The sequence below is a fragment of the Myxine glutinosa genome, chromosome 13 (genome assembly GCF_964187855.1).
Source record: "Myxine glutinosa chromosome 13, kmMyxGlut1.1, whole genome shotgun sequence".
In the NCBI taxonomy this organism is placed as follows: Eukaryota; Metazoa; Chordata; class Myxini; order Myxiniformes; family Myxinidae; genus Myxine; species Myxine glutinosa.
Window position 1 is genome coordinate 41,080,542 of NC_136273.1, and position 25,230 is coordinate 41,105,771.

At 42.7% G+C, this 25,230-nt stretch overlaps 2 protein-coding genes across 6 annotated transcripts in view; one reads left to right on the plus strand and one right to left on the minus strand.

The window, feature by feature from the left end:
• Positions 1–24,031, minus strand: part of LOC137438872 (bisphosphoglycerate mutase) — a 49,080-nt gene extending 25,049 nt beyond the window's left edge. For 2 of the 4 annotated variants that reach the window (XM_068134314.2, XM_068134311.2), the window contains exons 1-4: positions 23,911–23,975; positions 12,818–13,037; positions 12,146–12,224; positions 11,202–11,415 (exon numbers count right to left, since the gene is read on the minus strand). In XM_068134314.2, coding sequence (XP_067990415.2) covers positions 11,202–11,415; positions 12,146–12,224; positions 12,818–13,035 — 511 coding nt within the window. In that variant the 5' untranslated portion in view covers positions 13,036–13,037; positions 23,911–23,975. Of the gene's footprint in view, positions 1–11,201; positions 11,416–12,145; positions 12,225–12,817; positions 13,038–23,910 lie in introns of all 4 variants that reach the window. The other 2 variants (XM_078767365.1, XM_068134313.2) reach the window with 2 other exon arrangements.
• Positions 24,032–24,627: 596 nt separating this feature from the next.
• Positions 24,628–25,230, plus strand: part of NUP160 (nucleoporin 160) — a 130,046-nt gene continuing 129,443 nt past the window's right edge. The window contains exon 1 of one of the 2 annotated variants that reach the window (XM_068134316.2): positions 24,628–24,836. In XM_068134316.2, coding sequence (XP_067990417.1) covers positions 24,725–24,836 — 112 coding nt within the window. In that variant the 5' untranslated portion in view covers positions 24,628–24,724. The remainder of the gene's footprint in view (positions 24,837–25,230) is intronic. The other variant, XM_068134315.2, reaches the window with a different exon arrangement.

Here is a 25,230-nt window from a genome sequence, read left to right on the forward strand (position 1 = left end):
CGTTGTATGAAAAGAAAGCCCTGTTAAATGAATTACTGGCCGAACGTGCAAAGGGTGCACTCCTTCGGATGAGAATGACTCATTTGTAACAACTAAATAACCCGAGCAGACTTTTCTTCAAGCTGGAAACTGCCTCAAAAAAACAAAAACAAATATTGTCCTTGCGTTCTGCTGACGGAAGGATTTTGACTGATCCCAGTGACATTAAACTTACTATTAATACTTTCTTTTCTCACCTCTACTCCTCCAAGCACACTTTCCCATACCATATACATTCATTTACCGCGTCCTTGCCTACACTTACTGAGGCCCAGAATTCGACTGCTGAAGGCGAAATAACATTGGACGAATTTGCTAGTGTTTTAAAGACCTTGCCAACCAGCAGGGCACCTGGCTTAGACGAGTTGCCAGTGGAATTCTACAGCACCTTTTGGGATTTGCTGGGACCATGTCTATTAATTGTCTTCATAGAAAGCATACAAACTGGTGAACTTCCCTTGAGCTGCAGACGTGCCATCATTTCATTAATCCCTAAAAAGGGAGATCTTCAACTTGTTGAGAACTGGCACCTGATCTCTCTACTTTGTACCGATTACAAAATCCTGTCGAAGCTACTCACTAATCGCATAAAGACCTTAATTGGGCACATTGTATCCCCCGACCAGTCTTATTGTATTCCCGGCAGATCGATATTTGGCAATATTTTTTCTGTTCGTGATTTTATTTCGATTTGTCATTGTCAGAATGTTAACACGGGGCTGATCTTTCTAGACCAGGAAAAGGCCTTTGATAGGGTTGACCATTCGTATTTACTTGAAGTTTTGAAGGGGTTTGGGTTTGGTTCCTTCTTTATCTCTTGTATCAAGCTGCTGTATCACAACAACTTTAGTTTGGTGAACATCAACAACAGTTTATGTTCACCATTTCCTATTCAGCGAGGTATTAGACAAGGTTGCCCTCTCTCCGGGTACCTGTATTCACTTTCCATTGAACCCTTGCTGATTCACTTACGCCACAAACTTTCTGGGTTCTCGGTGACACCTCTTGCTAATCCTGTTAAGGTGCTTGCGTATGCTGACGATCTGTGTGTGATTGTTAACACTCAGTCTGACATTGTTGCCCTCACAAGTGCTCTATGTGAATTCAATTTGGCATCTTCTGCTACTGTCAATTGGAGTAAGAGTAAAGCCTTGTGTCTTGGTCCTTCTGGGTTATTTGTCCCACCTTCCCTGCCTAATGCTTTGCAGTGGAGGTATGATGCTGTTAAACATCTCGGTGTGTTTCTTGGGAATGAGACCTTTTCCTTAAAGAACTGGGATCAGATGGTTGATCAAATTTCCCATATCCTTAATTGTTGGAAAAGATTGTCCAGCCTACTGTCTTATAGAGGTCGAGTGCTGATATAATTAATAACTTGGCTGCTTCCAAACTCTGGCATCGGATGGCTGTCTTACAACCGCCCAAATCGCTCGTCATTAACTTGCAGCGTATCCTTGTGAATTTTTTCTGGAATGGTATGCACCAGCTTCGAGCTGATCTTCTAAGTGTCCCTTTGGATAAAGGGGTTAAGGACTTGTGGAGGGAAATTACCAGTAAAATACTGGCTTTTCGACTAACCACCTTGCGCCAACTTCTCTACAAGGAAGTCCTGTCTTGGCGGCCCCTGGCTTCTTGCTTGTTGCAGCAAGCTGGTAAGCTCAAGTGTGGCCCCGAGCTCTTTCTACTTGATCTGCAGCGAATAGACATCTTCTTGCTGCCCTCCTTTTATCGAAGTCTCGTGAATGCCAGTCAGTGCCTCCTTCCAGTACGAAACAAGGATACGTATAAATTTTGGAACTTAATGTGTGAACCCGTTTTCCACAATAGCCTATTTTGTCATGACTGCCAAAGTAGGCCCCTAATTCAATCCTTTATTGAATCTGGTTTTTTTTTCTTGTCAAGGACTTTGTTAACCATACTTATTCTGGATGGCAGACCCTAACCAGATTTTGGAAGTTTGCAATGTTACCTCAGCTCGACTAATTGGACAACTTCTTCGTTCAATTGTTAAAGTGTTCAACACTTTTTAATTTATCGTGGCCTCTACTGCACGATGTTCAGAACACAAGAACGATGCACCCTGACTTCCCTGATTTTTGTTTTTCTGGTGCTCCTTCCACAAAGCCTCTACAAGCCTGTGCAAAGCCTACTCTGTATGTGCAATGTCTTAATGTTGTTATTTCTGCCAACCCCAATAGTCCACTGACCACCCTCTGGAAAGAGCTTCTGCCGGCAGGGGCTCCATCTTCTCCGACTTGGTCCTCGATGTACACGTCACCTGTGTCTAAACGTGCCGGAGACATACAGTGGAGGCTTGCACACTATTCCTTGCCTTCCAACGTGTTTCTCAAAAGACTGAACCTCGTGATATCTGATGAATGCTCTTTTTGCCATCACCCCAAGGACACTTTCCATGCATATGTTACATATTTATATGAATGTATGTGAATTACCATTCAGGTCTTTGCTTATCCGTGTGTAGTATATTAAGTTGTTGTGTAGTTGTTGTGGTTGGAGGGTCAGGAGCCCTTCTGAGGGAGTGGCCGGAAACGGAAGTGACCGGAAACGGAAGAAGAAAAAGACACGAGGAAAAAGGACGATTCTTCTTCCTCGCCCCGCTCCGACAAAAGGTGGGATCGACCTTGCGCTGCGTGAAACAGCGGCGTTCCGAAGCCTGTCTGGCGAGAGGAATTACCGGAACGTGTACCGGCCCGGTGGAGACGTCAAGTTGACGTGGGGCCGTGCATCGAACCCGCGTCTGGCCTCGTTCGCGGCACCGTCCAAACAGACGCGTGCGGGTCGCACGTTGGGGCCTAACGCGCCTTGCAAGCGGCGTGGGGTTTGGCTGGCTCTACCGTATCCGCTTCGCGTGGCCACGAGGGGCTGCAGCCTCGGTGCCTGGTACGATACCTGCCCGGTGGAAACACGTCCACCCGGGGTTCGTTCTACCGCCCGAGTGCGGTGACGGCGACCATCATCTTGGTCAAGAGGGGCCCAGAGACATTGTGCGGGACCGAGACCGAAAGGGTGTCGTGAGTACTCACCGGGACACACGTATATAAGATGGCCATCTTACTCATAGGAAAGTGCTTGTGAATTGGGAATTGTTGATGGTTGTATATGGTTGATTGCTCGGGGAAAATCTCCGTGGTTGTGTCATTGCAATTGTATGGTCATTCCCATTGAAATATATCCTTGAACGTCAGTTGTCTCCTGGGGTGAAATTCATATGGATTGCGTGGCGAAAGCGCATATTTAATACAGCTTTCTGGCGAAGTTCCTCTCACGGTCCGGGGGTCACCGAGACCAGGTATTCACCGAGGGGACCACGTAACAGAATTGGGGGCTTGTCCAAATTACGATTTGCGGTTTCGCAATTGGGTCTACGTCCGGGATCTAAAATTGTATAAAATAATAAAATAATAATTATTTATTAATTAAAATTTATTAATTAATTATTAATTGGTAATTTTTTTTTTTTGAGAAATTGGGGTAAAGTCTTGGGTGAAGGTTAACAGGTGTTAACGATAGGCACCATGGCGTTTGTGGCACAGAACTTTGGGGTAACCCCGAGTGAGGCACAGTTCCGAGCGTTGCTAAAGTCGGACCTCTTGAAATTGGCCAAACATTTTAACTTGGAGGTCCGAACTAATTTGAGGAAGGCAGAGTTGCAGGCCACGGTGATACAATCTATGGTGGGATTAGGAACATGGGACGAGTTAGCCTGGGAGTGGCTACCCGAAGAACCAGAAGACGTTGAGCTCCGGAAACTGGAGTTGCAGTTACGGAGCCAGGAACGGATTAAAGAAGAAGAAAGGAAAGCAGAAAAGGAAAGAGCAGAAGAAGAAAGGAAAGCAGAAAAGGAAAGAGCAGAAGAAGAAAGGAAAGCAGAAAAGGAAAGAGCAGAAGAAGAAAGGAAAGCAGAAGAGAGGAGGGAAGAGAAACAAGCGGAGGAAAGGAGAGTGGAACGAGAACTCCAGGAAAGGTTAAAAGAAGAAGAAAGGAAAGCAGAAGCAGAGGAAAGGAGAGTGGAACGAGAACTCCAGGAAAGGTTAAAAGAAGAAGAAAGGAAAGCAGAAGCGAGGAGAGAAGAGAAACAAGCAGAGGAAAGGAGAGTGGAAAGAGAACTCCAGGAAAGAAGAGAAAAGGAACAAGCAGAGGAAAGGAGAGCTGCAAGGGACCTCGAAGCAGAGGAGAGAAAAGCGGAAAGGGAATTAAAGGAACGTGACATGGAGCTTCAGCAAGAAATCAAATTCAAGGAGCTGGAGTTAATGAGAGAACGGGGAGAGGCACCACCCTTGCTGACGGGGTCGACACCTAACCAGAAAACCTGGGATGTGGGCAGACATGTGAGGCTGGTTCCACCGTTCAGTGAAAAAGAAGTCGCGAAATTTTTTCCACACTTTGAGAAAGTGGCTCGACAATTAAACTGGCCGGAGGAGGCATGGACCATACTCGTGCAAAGTGTGCTGGTGGGGAAAGCTCAGGAAATTTATTCGGCGCTACCAATGGACCAATGTGCAGATTATGAGGTACTGAAGAAGCACATCCTCAAGGCCTATGAGTTGGTTCCGGAAGCTTACAGGCAAAAATTCAGGAATGCCAGGAAGAGGGAGAGTGAGACCCATGTGGAGTTTGCCAGAGTGAAAGAAAACATGTTTGATCGGTGGTGTGAGTCAAAAGGAGTCGGGAAAGACTTCGAGACATTGCGGGACTTGATCCTGGTAGAGGAATTCCAGCAGTGTGTCCACGAGGACATCAAAGTGTACCTGCAGGAAAAGAAGGTACCAAAGTTGTGGGACGCAGCCACCATGGCAGATGATTATGCCTTAACCCACCGAATAGGGGTCCACGAACCTAACTCCTCGCCTAGATCTCCGCAGGGGAGGTGGGGAACAGCAGGTGCGGAGAACGACCATACATGGCGGCGGCCTCGAGATGATTATGGGGACAACTATGATACCCCACCGGTTCGAAATCAGAGGGATGCGGGCCCAAGACAAACTTATAGTTCGGGGGGCCCGAGGCAGACCCCGAGTTTTTCCTCTGGGCCTACTTGCGCGTTTTGCAAGAAACCTGGACACTTGATGTCCAGTTGTTACCTCATGAAAAGGGACAACCCAGAGCGGAGTCCGACTATTACAACTCCGAATGCGATGGCTAGCGTAAGAAATCGCCATCAAAAGGGTTACCAACCATTTATTTCAGAGGGGTTTGTGTCACTGGATGGAGCCTCGACTAACCGGAGACCGGTTAGGATATTGAGGGACACCGGGGCCCATCAATCTTTAATGCTTGAAGGCATTTTGCCATGGTCCGAGGAGACGGCAACGGGGGATAGTGTTCGTTTACAGGGGATCGGGGGTGGTGTTAGTGCTCCCCTTCAGGTCATCCAGTTGGAGTCCGATTTGGTGTCAGGACCGGTCACCGTCGGTTTACAAGCCACGCTTCCTGTAGAGGGTGTATCTGTGATTATCGGGAATGATTTGGCCGGGGGTCAAGTTTATGGTAACCTGAGGGTTGGTAAAGAGCCCAGCAGGGAAAATAACATCACACCAGCTCGGGATGGCGACCAAAGTGCGAAGTTATTTGTAGGGGGACTGAACTTCAAAACAGAGGAAGAAGTTCTGACCTCTGTCTTCAACAGATATGGGCCGCTGGTGGAAGTGCGGTTGGTAAGAGACTGGGAAACGCAACAGTCAAGAGGGTTCGGCTTTGTCACGTTTGCCAGCACAAAAGACGCCAGAGAGGCAGAGAAGAATTGGAATGGCAAGGATTTGGAGGGTCGGACCATAACAGTAGGGAAGGCATTTCGTAGGCGTCGAGAGGTCTACAGGAGAGGACAACTGGGCGGTAGTTTTGGTAGTGGCCGAGAAGGAGACCGCTATTCATGGGACTACAGGGACCAGTGGTCCCACCCTAATTATTAGGGAAGTTCTGAGAAGTTGAAGCACTGAAGGCGGCGGAGCCGCCGAGCCAAGATTCCTACACGAATTAACCGTGAACGCCGTTCCTAAAGGCGTCCATGTAGTGAACTTTCATGCACGGACTAACCGTGAACTCCACGTTCCTCAAGGCGCCCATGTAGAGAACTTTCCTGCACGGACTAACCGTGAACTCCGCGTTCCTAAAGGCATCCATGTAGTGAATACTCGGCTTGGCCTCCCGGAAAAAGTGCTATCGAGTGGCTTAACTTTAGATCTTTGATCAACCCCTTAACCTTCATTCACAAGAAACTGGCGGTCAAAGTCAGAGGGTCATGAGATGGAGTTTGATTTGGCAGGGACAATGTCGTTGCTGGTGCTTAGTCCAGAGTGAGTAATCTGGAGGGGTTGTGGTGAAATTTTGGTTGCTTTATTTTTAAGTGATAACTGTGCCCGGGGGCAACTGATAATGTGGGGGGGTTGAGTTATCTGGTTTGTTTCTCCAAATTGGCCGGCAAAGAAAGTTTTCGCTGGGTTCAAACTTTCTTTCTTGAAGGGGGGGAGTGTTACATATTTATATGAATGTATGTGAATTACCATTCAGGTCTTTGCTTATCCGTGTGTAGTATATTAAGTTGTTGTGTAGTTGTTGTGGTTGGAGGGTCAGGAGACCTTCTGAGGGAGTGGCCGGAAACGGAAGTGACCGGAAACGGAAGAAGAAAAAGACACGAGGAAAAAAGGACGATTCTTCTTCCTCGCCCCGCTCCGACAAAAGGTGGGATCGACCTTGCGCTGCGTGAAACAGCGGCGTTCCGAAGGCTGTCTGGCGAGAGGAATTACCGGAACGTGTACCGGCCCGGTGGAGACGTCAAGTTGACGTGGGGCCGTGCATCGAACCCGCGTCTGGCCTCGTTCGCGGCACCATCCAAACAGACGCGTGCGGGTCGCACGTTGGGGCCTAACGCGCCTTGCAAGCGGCGTGGGGTTTGGCTGGCTCTACCGTATCCGCTTCGCGTGGCCACGAGGGGCTGCAGCCTCGGTGCCTGGTACGATACCTGCCCGGTGGAAACACGTCCACCCGGGGTTCGTTCTACCGCCCGAGTGCGGTGACGGCGACCATCATCTTGGTCAAGAGGGGCCCAGAGACATTGTGCGGGACCGAGACCGAAAGGGTGTCGTGAGTACTCACCGGGACACACGTATATAAGATGGCCATCTTACTCATAGGAAAGTGCTTGTGAATTGGGAATTGTTGATGGTTGTATATGGTTGATTGCTCGGGGAAAATCTCCGTGGTTGTGTCATTGCAATTGTATGGTCATTCCCATTGAAATATATCCTTGAACGTCAGTTGTCTCCTGGGGTGAAATTCATATGGATTGCGTGGCGAAAGCGCATATTTAATACAGCTTTCTGGCGAAGTTCCTCTCACGGTCCGGGGGTCACCGAGACCAGGTATTCACCGAGGGGACCACGTAACACATATGTCGGATGCCAAAGGCTGGCTCCACTTTTTCAACTCCTGAAATATACTTTCTGGAATTTCGGTTTTTGTTTTTCCTTCTATCATTTTGTGTATTGCATGCCTGTATCTAATGAGAATATCGGATCTCAAATTGTTAATGTCTTACTTGCTGAGGCGAAACTCGCGATATATATTACACGGAAGAGTAGGGTTTCGAGGATAAGTTCACCGGAATGCAGTGCTTTGTTAGCCTTTAAAGGCCTTGTGTTTGCCCGTCTTAAAACTGAATTTCACTTTTACCGACAGACTTCTCGGGTTAATCACTTTGTTCAAAAATGGTGCAAAGCTGAAGTCCTGTGTAAGGTGGAGGGAGATGAACTTTTTTGCTGCTCTAATTATGTTTCTCATGTTTTTCAGTTCCTTGATTTAATTATTTTTGTTGACTGCTATTGTATTACTTGTTTTGCTTTTATACTTTTGTAATAAAAGACCCTAAAAGTCTCTGTCTCTCTCTGTCTCTCTCTCTGTCTCTCTCTCTCTCTCTCTCTCTCTGTCTCTCTCTCCCTCTTTCTCTTTCTTTCTCTCTGTCTCTGTCTCTGTCTCTCTCTCTCTCTGTTTCTCTCTGTCTCTCTCTTTCTCTCTCTCCCTCTTTCTCTTTCTTTCTCTCTGTCTCTGTCTCCCTCTCTCTCTCTCTTTGTCAGTCTGTCTCTCTCTGTATCTCTCTCTATGTCTCTGTCTCTCTCTCTCTCTCTCTCTCTCTCTCTCTCTCTCTCTCTCTCTCTCTCTCTCTCTCTCTCTCTCTTTCTCTCTCTCTCTCACTAACTCGGTTGTGGCCCTGACTTTGTGAAGGCACCATCCTGAATGTGGGGGATCTCTGGGTCGCTCCTGGAAGATCGATCAGCTGTCTCCATGCTGTGGGCATGCTTGAGAGAATTGTCCAGGGCTATACAACAACCGCAATTCAGGAAACAATGGAGACAACAACCCCTTTTGGGAGGGGGGAGACTGCTCAGCAGGAAAAAACCCATGAAGAAAAAAGTAGACCTCAGGCAAGATTGCACATCTGGAACTTGCGCGCATGTTTTTGTTGTTAAGAAGTCTTTCTAACCGCTCTTGGTCTACTTTTTACTGCGTCGTCATTTATCAACATCCCCAGCACAGCAGCCTGTTGGGCCAGAGTTCGGGAGGAGTCCTAGAAGTCCTCCTCGTGGTAAACCCCAAATCCATAACAATATATATATATATATATATACAGAAATATATTACATGTAATTTGGTTCCTGTCGTTATATCTGACCTTATTACGCCTTTTGACCCGTACATAATGACAACTTGGTATGCTGGTTGTTTCCAGTATATAGTAGCTTAAAAAAAAGAAGGAAAGGATCGAAACGAGCCTCGACTCTGTATACAAAAAACCTCGATGAAAAACGGTGCCCAGCTGATGATCCAGGCAGTTGGAAAACCAGTCAATTGCTTTTTCGTTAAGGTAATAACTTCAAATATAAAATAGCTTTTACAAGTACTTACAAGTACATAATATATCTATGTATGTGTGTTTGTATAGGTGTGCTTATATGTACATGTGTATGTATGTATATGTATGTATGTATGTGTTTATATAAATATATATATAATATAATATATAAATAAATAAATATATATATATATATATATATATATATATATATATATATATATATGATATATATATATATATATATATATATATATATCTATATATACATATATATTATATATATATATATTTATATATACACAGATTTGGCATTTAATATGGAATTTTTTTTTTGTGGGGGTGAATTTACTTTTCAAGATGATTTAGAACCAAAAGTTCATTGGAATTATGTTGAAATTATTCTAGATTTTGTTAATGTGACCTTTAAAAGAAACAAAAACCACATTTGACATTTCGAAGCAAATAAATTGATCCTTGAAAGTGATGTAAACTGATATCGAACTCAATTGACGGACAGTACTGTGTTAAACTTCTGTACGTTTTCCAGAAGTATCTCTTCATTTTGCACATTAGCCAAAAAATTTTTCAACAAAAACAAAAGCTAAATTATGACTGGGATTACAGACAGCACAATTACAGTTCAGTACTTCGTGTAACCCCCACGAGCATTCAGGAGAGCACGTACACGTTGAGGCATGCTGTTCACGAGATTTGCCAAGGTTTGGACAGGAATCGCTTGCCATGCAGTGACAATAGTCTGCTGCAATTCACGCACAGAGGTAGGCTGCTGGTCCAAGTTGTCGATTTGACGCGTTAATTCTGCCCACAAGTTCTCTATCGGATTCATATCCGGGGACATGGTAGGCCACTCCATATGCTCTACACCACGGTCAGCAAGAAAGTGTTGGATCATGCGAGCACGATGAGGCCGTGCATTGTCATCTTGGAAGACAAAGTTTCCTCGAAAGGCTGCACGAGCAAATGGAAGCAATGTTTCTTCCAGAATGACCCTGTACTTGAACTGGTTCAGGTTTCCATTCAGAACAACCAGGTCAGTTTTGCCCCCTGCATGAAAAGCAGCCCAAACGGTCATCTCACCACCTCCAGCTTGGACTCTTGGCACTATACAATCTTCGTTTTGGGCTTCATGCACTTGTCTGCGCACTCAGACGTGGCCATCTTGACGATAGACCAGAAATCTAGACTCGTCACTCAAGGTCACGTGATTCCAGTGTCCTGGCTGCCATTGACGGTGCTCTATGGCCCACTGCAATCGGCGCTGGCTGTGTTGTCTGGTCAGGCGTGGCTTTCTCAAGGGACACCTGGCACGATAGCCTGCTTGAACCAGTCGTTGGTTGACTAGCCTTCTGGATACAGGCACATTTGTCAGTTGCTGCCACTCAGCCCGAAGCCGATTAGCTGACTTGGTACGGCCATTGCAGACTAACCGGTGCAGCTGGCGATCATCTCTCCTTGTACTTCTGCGTGGACGTCCTCGCCTCGGTATTGGAGTAGGGACACCCCTCTGAGCATTTCGTTTCAGGATCTTTGACACCTGACCTTGAGTGATGCCATACTGCCGAGCAATAGCATGCTGTTTCATGCCAGAATTTCGTAAAGCCACCACTCCATGACAAACAGCATTGTCAAGTTGACGGACCATCTCCAGAGGAAGCGGCAATAACTTTTGTAGACGAGCAGCAGTTGTTTTCCACTAATACAGAACGCAACAACCATTATATACCCGATTGTGAAGCCAATCGTCAAAATGTACCTGTCCTTACATTTTGTCACGCCACCTGTGATATAATCCTGTTATTGACTTCTTGCTGCGAAAGACAATCAGTGACATGGTTCTTTCAACAAAGACATCACTGAAGGGTAAAAGAAACTCACCAGATTGATATACTGAGTTCAGAAAGTAAACCCAAGTCAAGAAAAAAGAAAGATTCCATATTATATGCCAAGTCTGTATATGTATATATTATATATATATATATATGTGTGTGTGTGTGTGTGTGTGTATGTGTGTGTGTGCATGTGTGTGTATGTATGTATTGTTAATGTCCGGCTTCCTTCTTGTAACTACAGTGCAGTAACTGGTCTTTATTTTGATTACACCCCTGCCAGGAAGTTCTGGTCCAGCATCAGTAATGTTCCAGTTGTTTCCCGCACTAAGCTGAAGACTTTTGTTGATTGAGCATTTTACAGTTATTTTAATTTAAAATGAAGAAAAGCTCTATTTAAAAAAATTAACAGAATTAATTTTATCCGCAACCAACTTTTATTTCACCTTCAAGTCTTCTCAGATCTGTTCTTGCCATTAACAGTTTGACCTCCAGGCCTGAGGACCGACGCATCGCCATGTCTTGCACTTCATTTGCTCTGCGCATTGCTCGCGCAAACAACACCCTGCATCTCGCACCTTGTGAACCTTGAACCCACAATGGCCCAGTACCAGAATCAGTGATGAGAAAAGAGGAGAGCTGTTTGTCCAAGAAAGACACCTGGAAAGAAAAATGGCAACCTTTTTGCTTCATTTGTGACTTTTAATGCTTCATTTTCTTTATTTTGGTTATTTATCTTGCCACCTGGAGCTTTCTGAACCTAACATTATGATGAATGCATCAGAGACGCCAACACTGAGGAACAGGATAATATCAAAACAACACTGAAAGCTAGCTAAAATGGATCACACTTCGTATTGAAGCTGTTCTTGGAACGGTGAGGTTGTAGAGGGTGTGTGTGTGTGTGTGTGTGTGTGTGTGTGTGTGTGTGTGTGTGTGTGTGTGTGTGTGTGTGTGGGCGTGTGTGTGTGTGTGTGTGTGTGCGGCAGGGGGGAATTGTGGGTGGAGGGTTGGAGCCATGCACTGATGCCCTGTCCGTGCATTCTCTTCAAGCCCTTTTTGGTGGTTTAGAGGTTTGCACTTTCAGGAAGCTGTAATCGGAGGTGGTGCAACCCGCAAACCACCAACAAACCACCAACCAGGCTCAATTCGTCCGGATGATTGAAGTGAAGCACGGAGCAATTGTTTAAGCAATTGAAAGCAAAACCGAACTCAATAAGCTCTTGCATCATCAGCCTAAGACACCAGATTAAAAAAACATTTCCTACCCTCCTCACCCCATTCGCCGCTGCAACCCGGATCCGACAAAAAATGCAATACAATGACTTTATGGCATCTTTTTCATTGTCAAAAACAATCTCGCTAATGCTGATCCATCTGTAACTCTCACCTGCATCTCAAGCCTTTCCAATACCATCCTGTTCTCCTTCTCACTCTCCGCTGCAAATGAACCCGGATGCCTCATCCACCTGAGTGTAGAAAGTAAACAGACCCTTCTAAAATCCATTATTAATATCGTTGGATCACAAGCAGCACAACAATGGGTAATGACAAAGATTGTGTAGTGCTGAGCCAGAAGTTGGCACTCGAAGGTTATTGTGTCGATGTGTATATAATATACTCGTATCTTAAGTCTTTTTTTATTTTGACATTGTCAAAACTATCTGAACATGCAAATATCCCAAAACGAAATTCAGTGGTGTGGCACGTTCTCTCTCTCTCTCTCTCTCTCTCTCTCTCTCTCTCTCTCTCTCCCCCCCCCCCCCTCTGGGAAAGGGTGGAGCTTGAACTCTGGCAGGGGCATGCCACACCCTCAGCCATAAGAGCTTGGACCGCAGAAATAGAGATCTTACTGCTCACTCATTCTTCATTTAATCGATTCATTTTCTCATTTGCATAAAATTGTGAAAATGCATGTGACTATTGCATACTGTCCCTTTTGGGTAGCGATCCACGGTACTACTTCGCGAAGACCTCTCTTTTACCGTTTCTCTTCCCACCTAATCCCCGCATCCACACCACATTTCTCTCTGTATTACTTTCACCATCACTCTCTTCTCACCCTAAACACAGGGCAGAAATGCAACCACCAAGCAAAGCCAATGTCCAATGTGAGGCCACCACCATTTTCACCACATGCTCTCCTCTTTCTTGCCCTTTCTTGTCATCCTTCTCTGGCTTATTCTTCTCTCCCTCTTCCTTGACTGCATGATCCTCAATGGTCTCCAGCGCAGGAATGCCGTCTTTCTCCATCTGTCTTGTCCTTTTTCGCCTTGGCATTTCTGAATGATAAAGAGAAGGAAAAGGTTGTTACTAATAACTTTAAAAAAAATTCCCCTAAACAATATTTTGACTATTCTTCTATGTTTGTATGCAGCACAGGGCTACAGGTTAGCATTATTGGCTGAGGGCACAGCTGTGCCACTGATACAGTGCCCTCTGCTGGTTATGGGAGGAATTTATAATTTTGTTCAGGGTGCTGGCGATAGCTCGCCTACTTTTCGTGAAGTACACCGTGGTGTCTTCGACATCCACCAACGAATGCTGAAAGACGGGACGCTCAATTTAACGTTCCTCAGGTCCATGTGAGGACAACACACACATTGATGAATCACCCTGCCTGCGAAACACCAGGATGATAGTTTATATGTGGGTCTGGATTCAAACCCCGGCTAGACAGCTTGGTAGCGAGTGCATGTACTTCTAAGGCCATCCTGCCAGTCCATTTTTGACCATTGAAATGATGGTTTGAAATTGTTGAGGTGTGCTTACTGCCATGGGTAACAAGGAAATGTCGATGTTTCGACCGTTAACCCTTCGTTAGACCAAAAGGCTTCACCAGCAACATTCGTTCTTCATCTATATATATAAAGCAGTAAAGTATTGTTACAGACGCGGTTTTTAGATGTTATTTTACCGAGCGGTTGGTATTACCGCGTCCGAACAGTTACTCCCCGATTAGAACCCGATTCCACCCGACGTTGACCAGATCGCACCGCAGATATTCAATCGGGAAACCTCTAAAGCGACCGAAAGAGAAGGAAAAGAGAAGAAGACAGAGTACGGAGGAAGAACAGATTTATTATACACACACAAGCAAAAAGAAAGAGCGACCAAAATTATTTACAAGCAATGGATGGAAAAAACAGTCACACAGTGCATCGTTAGCTTATTCTATTCAATTTACTTAACCCCAAGACAACGAGTAGGACAGACGACGTTCACACTTACACAGGGGATATTGCAGGCAGGTAGGGCTTGAGGTGGATTGCTGGAGAGGGAGGCAAGGTCGGAGGCAGCAGCTCTCAATTCCTCGCGGTTTTGGCGGGAAAACCCTCCGTCGCGTATCCGCTGCTGTAGACGTCACGCGCTGGCTCGGCACACCTGCTCCTCTCCTTCTGGTGGAGCCGTCTCCCTCCTTTCAGCGCGTCTCTCCAAAGCTGGTTCCCTTTCCGAGTACCTCTCCTCTTTGGCTTGGAGCGTTTCGCATCTCACCGCTCCTCTTGGTGTCGCCTCTTCGCTCATCTCCCAGGTCATCTCGTGAAGCAGTCCCTTACAGTCGCTTTTATAACTCGGGGCGGAATCAAGCCGCCGGCTGCGAGGGCACGCCTACCGGGTCGCTCACCGCGGTGCTGATTGGCCATGCGACCCTCTGGCTCACTCCTCCCCTCTATGACGAGGTGGAGACACGCCTTTCTTCTCCGAGATTAGCACATGGGCAATGGCGGCTTGCGGGATTGAACACAACTCGCACCCTTTTGAAAGGAACTTTGGAGAGCGGAGATGTTTGGGGAAATTGCAAGGGCCTACGCTTATTTTGTTTGATACAATGCAAAGTCAATCTAGTGGGAAACACATATTTAGCCTACATGGAATAAGGAAATACACTATTTAAAAAGATATATCGTGACCTGCGTGTAAGTTTCATGGAATTAACTAAGAGGACGGCTGCGACCATTATTTACATTACGAGGATGTTACACATAACAAAACCATACTTTTTTACATTCGTTACACTTCCTCCAAAATTGTTACACTTCTTAAATTCGTTACCCACTTCTCAAAACCGTTACAGTATGTTTGTTTGTCCTCTTATAACTCGAGTACTACTCATCGCAGAGAAAAACCAAAGGCATATTCGGAATCAGTACGTCTCAGAGCAACTACAGCACACCTTAAATTTAAAAAAACTTCGGGTTTTAAAATTAGCGTATTAGCGCAGAAGCGCTAGCAGAAGAGGGAGGGAATCGAAGGGAGGGAGCGCAACGCTCCCTCTAGCGCTTCGCAGCGCCAGCGCTTCTGTTAGCGTAATGGTGCACAGGAGATTCTCACTCTTGCGCATGCGCAAATGCGCTGTTCCGATGCTTCATGTTCCTGCAAAGACTTTTGCGCATGCGCAAATGACGACACATGGGCCACTGTATGTTCGTTTAATATGTACGCGCTTTGATGGGCGGGGCGTATGGCGTTCATGAAATGGTCGAATGCGGAAGTGCTTGAAGCCGTTGGGAGCGACTCGCACGATCTCTTGTCATGGTCCACAAGATTATCACAGAGACGTGCAGCTTCCAGCATTACGAGATATGATCGAGACCTAACTTTTGAGACCAGACCCAGCCTTCTAGGCATCGTGGTTGGTTCAGACGACCCCGACAAAGGACGTGTTGGATTTTATCGCGAGCCGATTCGAGCGCCGACGTGCCGGCGAACAAAACCGGTCATATCCTTTTAACGCGTGGTTCGATTTTTACAAAATAAACTTTTTCTTGAAGGGCTGAACCGTGCGCTCACAACGATATCGAGTTTGACCCTGGGAGAGCCGTTTTGCGCCGGCAAAGGCGCCTTGTTTTCCGTGATGACCATGTCGTGCTGCATAGATTACCATAAATTATAATATATTACCGGCGGCGTGTTCCGTGACGTCACGGCTCACTTAATTGCAATTATCTCTGGGATTCCTTGGCCTAATCGTACCAACTTCTATCTATCTATAATTCCAGTAATCTCTGTGTGTGTGTGTGTGTGTGTCTGTGTGTCTGTGTGTTTGTTTGTCTGTGACCGCTGTTTCTCGACAACCACGGGTCCGATATACTTGAAACTTGCCAGGTATATTGCTGGGGACCCGAGGATGTGCCTTTTCAAGGTTTCATATTAATCGGAGAAGTAGTTACCGAGCTATGGCGATTTCTTTACCAAACTCCGCAAGCCGTTCGCTTTGGACCAAACCATTTCATGTAAATAGAGGGGGGGGGGGGGGGGGATTGTCACCGTACTCGCAAGCCGTTCGCTTTGGCTTTGCGAATGGACCAAACCATTTCATGTAAATAGAGGGGGGGGATTGTCACCGTACTCGCAAGCTGTTCGCTTTGGCTTTGCGAATGGACCAAACCATTTCATGTAAATAGAGGGGGGGGATATAATTTTAGATATATATATAGTACGGGCATGCCCTAGTATATATAAAGCAGTAAAGTATGTTTGTTTGTTTGTCCTCTTATAACTCGAGAACTACTCATCGCAGAGAAAAACCAAAGGCATATTCGGAATCAGTACGTCTCAGAGCAACTACAGCACACCTTAAATTTAAAAAAACTTCGGGTTTTAAAATTAGCGTATTAGCGCAGAAACGCTAGCAGAAGAGGGAGGGAATCGAAGGGAGGGAGCGCAGCGCTCCCTCTAGCGCTTCGCAGCACCAGCGCTTCTGTTAGCGTAATTAGCGTATTTCGGAACGTTAATTTTTCAACTTCATTATTCGGAATCAGTACGTCCCAGAGAAACTTCGTAATGTTAATTTTTCAACTTCATCCGATTGACATGGGACCAACGGCATGTGACAGAGAGTGAAACATACATGCTACATTTATTTGACAATGAGTTCCGACTTCCGGGTTCGTGCCGCCAACCCTGTTAGGCGCCTCTTGCGGCACACAGGGAATTACCAGTGAACTGGTACTCAATTTGCCGACCTCGGTAGGATGACAGGCTGAGTCCTCCTCCACCCCCGCCCGGCAATGCCGGGTACTTCTGCTAGTTCTATATAAAAGGCCTTCATGAGATCGACTAATTCTTTCTTCTTGCACAAGTTTCATGACATCTCATGACGTCACTTTAAAACTTATTGGAAACTTCAGTTTTCCTTGCAGAAGTTTACAAGAAGTTTTAATGAGATTTTGTGAGAAATGTGTTTGTCCATTGTCTACTATTGGGATGTTTTTAATGAGATGTGAGAAATGTGTTTGTCCATTGTCTACCATTGGGATGTTTTTAATGAGATGTGAGAAATGTGTTTGTCCATTGTCTACCATTGGGATGTTTTTAATGAGATGTGAGAAATGTGTTTGTCCATTGTCTACTATTGGGATGTTTTTAATGAGATGTGAGAAATGTGTTTGTCTATTGTCTACCATTGGGATGTTTTTAATGAGATGTGAGAAATGTGTTTGTCCATTGTCTACCATTGGTATGTTTTTAATGAGATGTGAGAAATGTGTTTGTCCATTGTCTACTATTGGGATGTTTTTAATGAGATGTGAGAAATGTGTTTGTCCATTGTCCACCATTGGGATGTTTTTAATGAGATGTGAGAAATGTGTTTATCCATTGTCTACCATTGGGATGTTTTTAATGAGATGTGAGAAATGTGTTTGTCCATTGTCTACTATTGGGATGTTTTTAATGAGATGTGAGAAATGTGTTTGTCCATTGTCTACTATTGGGATGTTTTTAATGAGATGTGAGAAATGTGTTTGTCCATTGTCTACCATTGGGATGTTTTTAATGAGATGTGAGAAATGTGTTTGTCCATTGTCTACTATTGGGATGTTTTTAATGAGATGTGGGAAATGTGTTTGTCCATTGTCTACTATTGGGATGTTTTTAATGAGATGTGAGAAATGTGTTTGTCCATTGTCTACTATTGGGATGTTTTTAATGAGATGTGAGAAATGTGTTTGTCCATTGTCTATTATTGGGATGTTTTTAATGAGATGTGAGAAATGTGTTTGTCCATTGTCTACCATTGGGATGTTTTTAATGAGATGTGAGAAATGTGTTTGTCCATTGTCTACTATTGGGATGTTTTAAATGAGATGTGAGAAATGTGTTTGTCCATTGTCTACCATTGGGATGTTTTTATTGAGATGGGAGAAATGTGTTTGTCCATTGTCTACTATTGGGATGTTTTTAATGAGATGTGAGAAATGTGTTTGTCCATTGTCTACTATTGGGATGTTTTTAATGAGATGTGAGAAATGTGTTTGTCCATTGTCTACTATTGGGATGTTTTAATGAGATGTGAGAAATGTGTTTGTCCATTGTCTACCATTGGGATGTTTTTAATGAGATGTGAGAAATGTGTTTGTCCATTGTCTACTATTGGGATGTTTTTAATGAGATGTGAGAAATGTGTTTGTCCATTGTCTACCATTGGGATGTTTTTAATGAGATGTGAGAAATGTGTTTGTCCATTGTCTACTATTGGGATGTTTTTAATGAGATGTGTGAAATGTGTTTGTCCATTGTCTACTATTGGGATGTTTTTAATGAGATGTGAGAAATGTGTTTGTCCATTGTCTACTATTGGGATGTTTTTAATGAGATGTGGGAAATGTGTTTGTCCATTGTCTACTATTGGGATGTTTTTAATGAGATGTGAGAAATGTGTTTGTCCATTGTCTACTATTGGGATGTTTTTAATGAGATGTGGGAAATGTGTTTGTCAATTGTCTACTATTGGGATGTTTTTAATGAGATGTGAGAAATGTGTTTGTCCATTGTCTACTATTGGGATGTTTTTAATGAGATGTGAGAAATGTGTTTGTCCATTGTCTACCATTGGGATGTTTTTAATGAGATGTGAGAAATGTGTTTGTCCATTGTCTACCATTGGGATGTTTTTAATGAGATGTGAGAAATGTGTTTGTCCATTGTCTACTATTGGGATGTTTTTAATGAGATGTGAGAAATGTGTTTGTCCATTGTCAACCATTGGGATGTTTTTAATGAGATGTGAGAAATGTGTTTGTCCATTGTCTACCATTGGGATGTTTTTAATGAGATGTGAGAAATGTGTTTGTCCATTGTCTACTATTGGGATGTTTTTAATGAGATGTGGGAAATGTGTTTGTCCATTGTCTACTATTGGGATGTTTTTAATGAGATGTGAGAAATGTGTTTGTCCATTGTCTACCATTGGGATGTTTTTAATGAGATGTGAGAAATGTGTTTGTCCATTGTCTACTATTGGGATGTTTTTAATGAGATGTGGGAAATGTGTTTGTCCATTGTCTACTATTGGGATGTTTTTAATGAGATGTGAGAAATGTGTTTGTCCATTGTCTACCATTGGGATGTTTTTAATGAGATGTGAGAAATGTGTTTGTCCATTGTCTACCATTGGGATGTTTTTAATGAGATGTGGGAAATGTGTTTGTCCATTGTCTACTATTGGGATGTTTTTTATGAGATGTGAGAAATGTGTTTGTCCATTGTCTACCATTGGGATGTTTTTAATGAGATGTGAGAAATGTGTTTGTCCTTTGTCTACCATTGGGATGTTTTTAATGAGATGTGAGAAATGTGTTTGTCCATTGTCTACCATTGGGATGTTTTTAATGAGATGTGAGAAATGTGTTTGTCCATTGTCTACTATTGGGTTGTTTTTAATGAGATGTGAGAAATGTGTTTGTCCATTGTCTACTATTGGGATGTTTTTAATGAGATGTGAGAAATGTGTTTGTCCTTTGTCTACCATTGGGATGTTTTTAATGAGATGTGGGAAATGTGTTTGTCCATTGTCTACCATTGGGATGTTTTTAATGAGATGTGAGAAATGTGTTTGTCCATTGTCTACTATTGGGATGTTTTTAATGAGATGTGGGAAATGTGTTTGTCCATTGTCTACCATTGGGATGTTTTTAATGAGATGTGAGAAATGTGTTTGTCCATTGTCTACCATTGGGATGTTTTTACTGAGATGTGAGAAATGTGTTTGTCCTTTGTCTACCATTGGGATGTTTTTAATGAGATGTGGGAAATGTGTTTGTCCATTGTCTACTATTGGGATGTTTTTAATGAGATGTGGGAAATGTGTTTGTCCTTTGTCTACCATTGGGATGTTTTTAATGAGATGTGGGAAATGTGTTTGTCCATTGTCTACCATTGGGATGTTTTTAATGAGATGTGGGAAATGTGTTGTCCATTGTCTACTATTGGGATGTTTTTAATGAGATGTGAGAAATGTGTTTGTCCATTGTCTACCATTGGGATGTTTTTAATGAGATATGAGAAATGTGTTTGTCCATTGTCTACTATTGGGATGTTTTTAATGAGATGTGAGAAATGTGTTTGTCCATTGTCTACTATTGGGATGTTTTTAATGAGATATGAGAAATGTGTTTGTCCTTTGTCTACCATTGGGATGTTTTTAATGAGATGTGGGAAATGTGTTTGTCCATTGTCTACTATTGGGATGTTTTTAATGAGATGTGGGAAATGTGTTTGTCCATTGTCTACTATTGGGATGTTTTTAATGAGATGTGGGAAATGTGTTTGTCCATTGTCTACCATTGGGATGTTTTTAATGAGATGTGGGAAATGTGTTTGTCCATTGTCTACCATTGGGATGTTTTTAATGAGATGTGGGAAATGTGTTTGTCCATTGTCTACCATTGGGATGTTTTTAATGAGATGTGAGAAATGTGTTTGTCCATTGTCTACGATTGGTATGTTTTTAATGAGATGTGGTTAATGTGTTTGTCCATTGTCTACTATTGGGTTGTTTTTAATGAGACGTGAGAAATGTGTTTGTCCATTGTCTACTATTGGGATGTTTTTAATGAGATGTGAGAAATGTGTTTGTCCATTGTCTACCATTGGGATGTTTTTAATGAGATGTGAGAAATGTGTTTGTCCATTGTCTACCATTGGGATGTTTTTAATGAGATGTGAGAAATGTGTTTGTCCATTGTCTACTATTGGGATGTTTTTAATGAGATATGAGAAATGTGTTTGTCCTTTGTCTACCATTGGGATGTTTTTAATGAGATGTGGGAAATGTGTTTGTCCATTGTCTACTATTGGGATGTTTTTAATGAGATGTGGGAAATGTGTTTGTCCATTGTCTACTATTGGGATGTTTTTAATGAGATGTGGGAAATGTGTTTGTCCATTGTCTACCATTGGGATGTTTTTAATGAGATGTGGGAAATGTGTTTGTCCATTGTCTACCATTGGGATGTTTTTAATGAGATGTGGGAAATGTGTTTGTCCATTGTCTACCATTGGGATGTTTTTAATGAGATGTGAGAAATGTGTTTGTCCATTGTCTACCATTGGGATGTTTTTAATGAGATGTGAGAAATGTGTTTGTCCATTGTCTACTATTGGGTTGTTTTTAATGAGACGTGAGTATAGTGTTTGTCCATTGTCTACTATTGGGATGTTTTTAATGAGATGTGAGAAATGTGTTTGTCCATTGTCTACCATTGGGATGTTTTTAATGAGATGTGAGAAATGTGTTTGTCCATTGTCTACCATTGGGATGTTTTTAATGAGATGTGAGAAATGTGTTTGTCCATTGTCTACCATTGGGATGTTTTTAATGAGATGTGAGAAATGTGTTTGTCCATTGTCTACCATTGGGATGTTTTTAATGAGATGTGAGAAATGTGTTTGTCCATTGTCTACCATTGGGATGTTTTTAATGAGATGTGAGAAATGTGTTTGTCCATTGTCTACCATTGGGATGTTTTTAATGAGATGTGAGAAATGTGTTTGTCCATTGTCTACCATTGGGATGTTTTTAATGAGATATGAGAAATGTGTTTGTCCATTGTCTACTATTGGGATGTTTTTAATGAGATGTGAGAAATGTGTTTGTCCATTGTCTACTATTGGGATGTTTTTAATGAGATATGAGAAATGTGTTTGTCCTTTGTCTACCATTGGGATGTTTTTAATGAGATGTGGGAAATGTGTTTGTCCATTGTCTACTATTGGGATGTTTTTAATGAGATGTGGGAAATGTGTTTGTCCATTGTCTACTATTGGGATGTTTTTAATGAGATGTGGGAAATGTGTTTGTCCATTGTCTACCATTGGGATGTTTTTAATGAGATGTGGGAAATGTGTTTGTCCATTGTCTACCATTGGGATGTTTTTAATGAGATGTGGGAAATGTGTTTGTCCATTGTCTACCATTGGGATGTTTTTAATGAGATGTGAGAAATGTGTTTGTCCATTGTCTACCATTGGGATGTTTTTAATGAGATGTGAGAAATGTGTTTGTCCATTGTCTACCATTGGGATGTTTTTAATGAGATGTGGGAAATGTGTTTGTCCATTGTCTACCATTGGGATGTTTTTAATGAGATGTGGGAAATGTGTTTGTCCATTGTCTACCATTGGGATGTTTTTAATGAGATGTGGGAAATGTGTTTGTCCATTGTCTACCATTGGGATGTTTTTAATGAGATGTGAGAAATGTGTTTGTCCATTGTCTACCATTGGGATGTTTTTAATGAGATGTGAGAAATGTGTTTGTCCATTGTCTACCATTGGGATGTTTTTAATGAGATGTGAGAAATGTGTTTGTCCATTGTCTACTATTGGGATGTTTTTAATGAGATATGAGAAATGTGTTTGTCCTTTGTCTACCATTGGGATGTTTTTAATGAGATGTGGGAAATGTGTTTGTCCATTGTCTACTATTGGGATGTTTTTAATGAGATGTGGGAAATGTGTTTGTCCATTGTCTACTATTGGGATGTTTTTAATGAGATGTGGGAAATGTGTTTGTCCATTGTCTACCATTGGGATGTTTTTAATGAGATGTGGGAAATGTGTTTGTCCATTGTCTACCATTGGGATGTTTTTAATGAGATGTGGGAAATGTGTTTGTCCATTGTCTACCATTGGGATGTTTTTAATGAGATGTGAGAAATGTGTTTGTCCATTGTCTACCATTGGGATGTTTTTAATGAGATGTGAGAAATGTGTTTGTCCATTGTCTACTATTGGGTTGTTTTTAATGAGACGTGAGAAATGTGTTTGTCCATTGTCTACTATTGGGATGTTTTTAATGAGATGTGAGAAATGTGTTTGTCCATTGTCTACCATTGGGATGTTTTTAATGAGATGTGAGAAATGTGTTTGTCCATTGTCTACCATTGGGATGTTTTTAATGAGATGTGAGAAATGTGTTTGTCCATTGTCTACCATTGGGATGTTTTTAATGAGATGTGAGAAATGTGTTTGTCCATTGTCTACCATTGGGATGTTTTTAATGAGATGTGAAAAATGTGTTTGTCCATTGTCTACCATTGGGATGTTTTTAATGAGATGTGAGAAATGTGTTTGTCCATTGTCTACTATTGGGATGTTTTTAATGAGATATGAGAAATGTGTTTGTCCTTTGTCTACCATTGGGATGTTTTTAATGAGATGTGGGAAATGTGTTTGTCCATTGTCTACTATTGGGATGTTTTTAATGAGATGTGGGAAATGTGTTTGTCCATTGTCTACTATTGGGATGTTTTTAATGAGATGTGGGAAATGTGTTTGTCCATTGTCTACCATTGGGATGTTTTTAATGAGATGTGGGAAATGTGTTTGTCCATTGTCTACCATTGGGATGTTTTTAATGAGATGTGGGAAATGTGTTTGTCCATTGTCTACCATTGGGATGTTTTTAATGAGATACCTTCGTCCATTATCTGAGATCTTTATTTATTTATTGAGATTGGTTCTTCCATTGTTTACAATACAATGAATGTCTATGTCATGTCTTTGACCAGCATGATATTTATGAACAAGTTTCAAGTTCTAATGAACATGTTCCAGTATATGAGCCTTAGATCGATGGAAAAACACAAAAATAAAGCGAATTAATAAAATTAATTGTAAAAAACAAATGCATGAGATTTTAGAAGGGAAATTACTCAGAACAGTCTCGGTGCTGTTTTACTTTCTCATTTTACTCAGTTTTACTTTCTCACTTTCTCATTTCTGTGTAATACCTGTGATACAGTTATAGTATTTCAACGACCATATTATTACATTTACAGGACTTTGTAATTAAGAACGAATACAGATTCAGGATTTACCAACTTTTACTTCGTCACAATAAAAAAAACCCCCACATTTCGGTTCACAAACCTCACGTCTTACTTTTTCTCTGCTTTCTTCATTCCAATGAATATTGAATACCCTCTTCGGTCTAAAGTAACAAATTCCAAAAAAGACAAAACCAAAAACTATGATTGACCAATCATAGCGCACCATCAGAAGAGAAAAAACTATTATCCAATCAGAATCCTCAGTATTTAAACTGGGTGTAAACGTTAGCCAATGAAGGGACAGCGTTTCCGTCTTCGTCAACATTGAACGTCCCTGAGGACGCACGGCACGTCGACACTTGGACCGAACCATTTTGTGAACAGGGAACTCGTTGCACCGGAAAATGACAATTGTGCCCAATGTGGTGACTGCTGCAAACAATATTCATACACATTTCGAGGATTTCATCTATAATTGCAATTTTACAAATGACGACTTTGCAGAAGAGGAAAGAGAGCCGAAGTTATTCGGCGGTGAAGGAAACGGCAAGCGCCATTGGAAGTGTAAGTGTTGCGTGTCTCGTTGAGACTTCCACTGTCAATTGAAGAAGAAGAGCACCGACACTGTTCTGAGGCATTTATTTATTTTTGTGCTTGAATGCAATACATTGGAGAATTCGGTACACGCCCCTTAAATAATACTTCCGCAAATATCCCTAATAATAACACGATCTTTTCCCGTATGTTCTGTATATTGATCCCAATTATTCCATGTGCCCTAACCTCGACGATTTCTGATCATCCTCGACATTTTCTCAATTTTGCTCAGCAGGAAGGAATATGAAAAGCCATTGGCCAATTGCGAGACGGCTCTTTATTCTGACCAATCAGATGGTCTGGTACTAACGGCGTGGATGGCGGGAAGGCGAATACTTGACATGGGCGATATGGCTGTCAATGCATGGTGGCAAACACCGTTGTTGTGCACAGAGGTCACCACATGGAGGGACGTCATCGTCGATACTGGTTAGTGTGTGTGTGCTGGTACAAACATTGTGTTACACACACACAAACACATCCACACATGGAGATAACAACCAAGACAGGCACACATCACACATCACACAACGCACACACGCACGCACACACACACACACACCACATGGACTATGGAGATAGCAACCAAGACAGACACACACCACACACACCACACCACACACACACACACACCACACACACACACCACACACACACACACACACACACACACACACACACACACACACACACACACACACATGGAAATAGCAACCAAGACACACACACACCACACACATGGAGATAACATTAACAACCAACGACACACACCACACCACACCACACCACACCACACCCACCCACCACATACACCACACACACA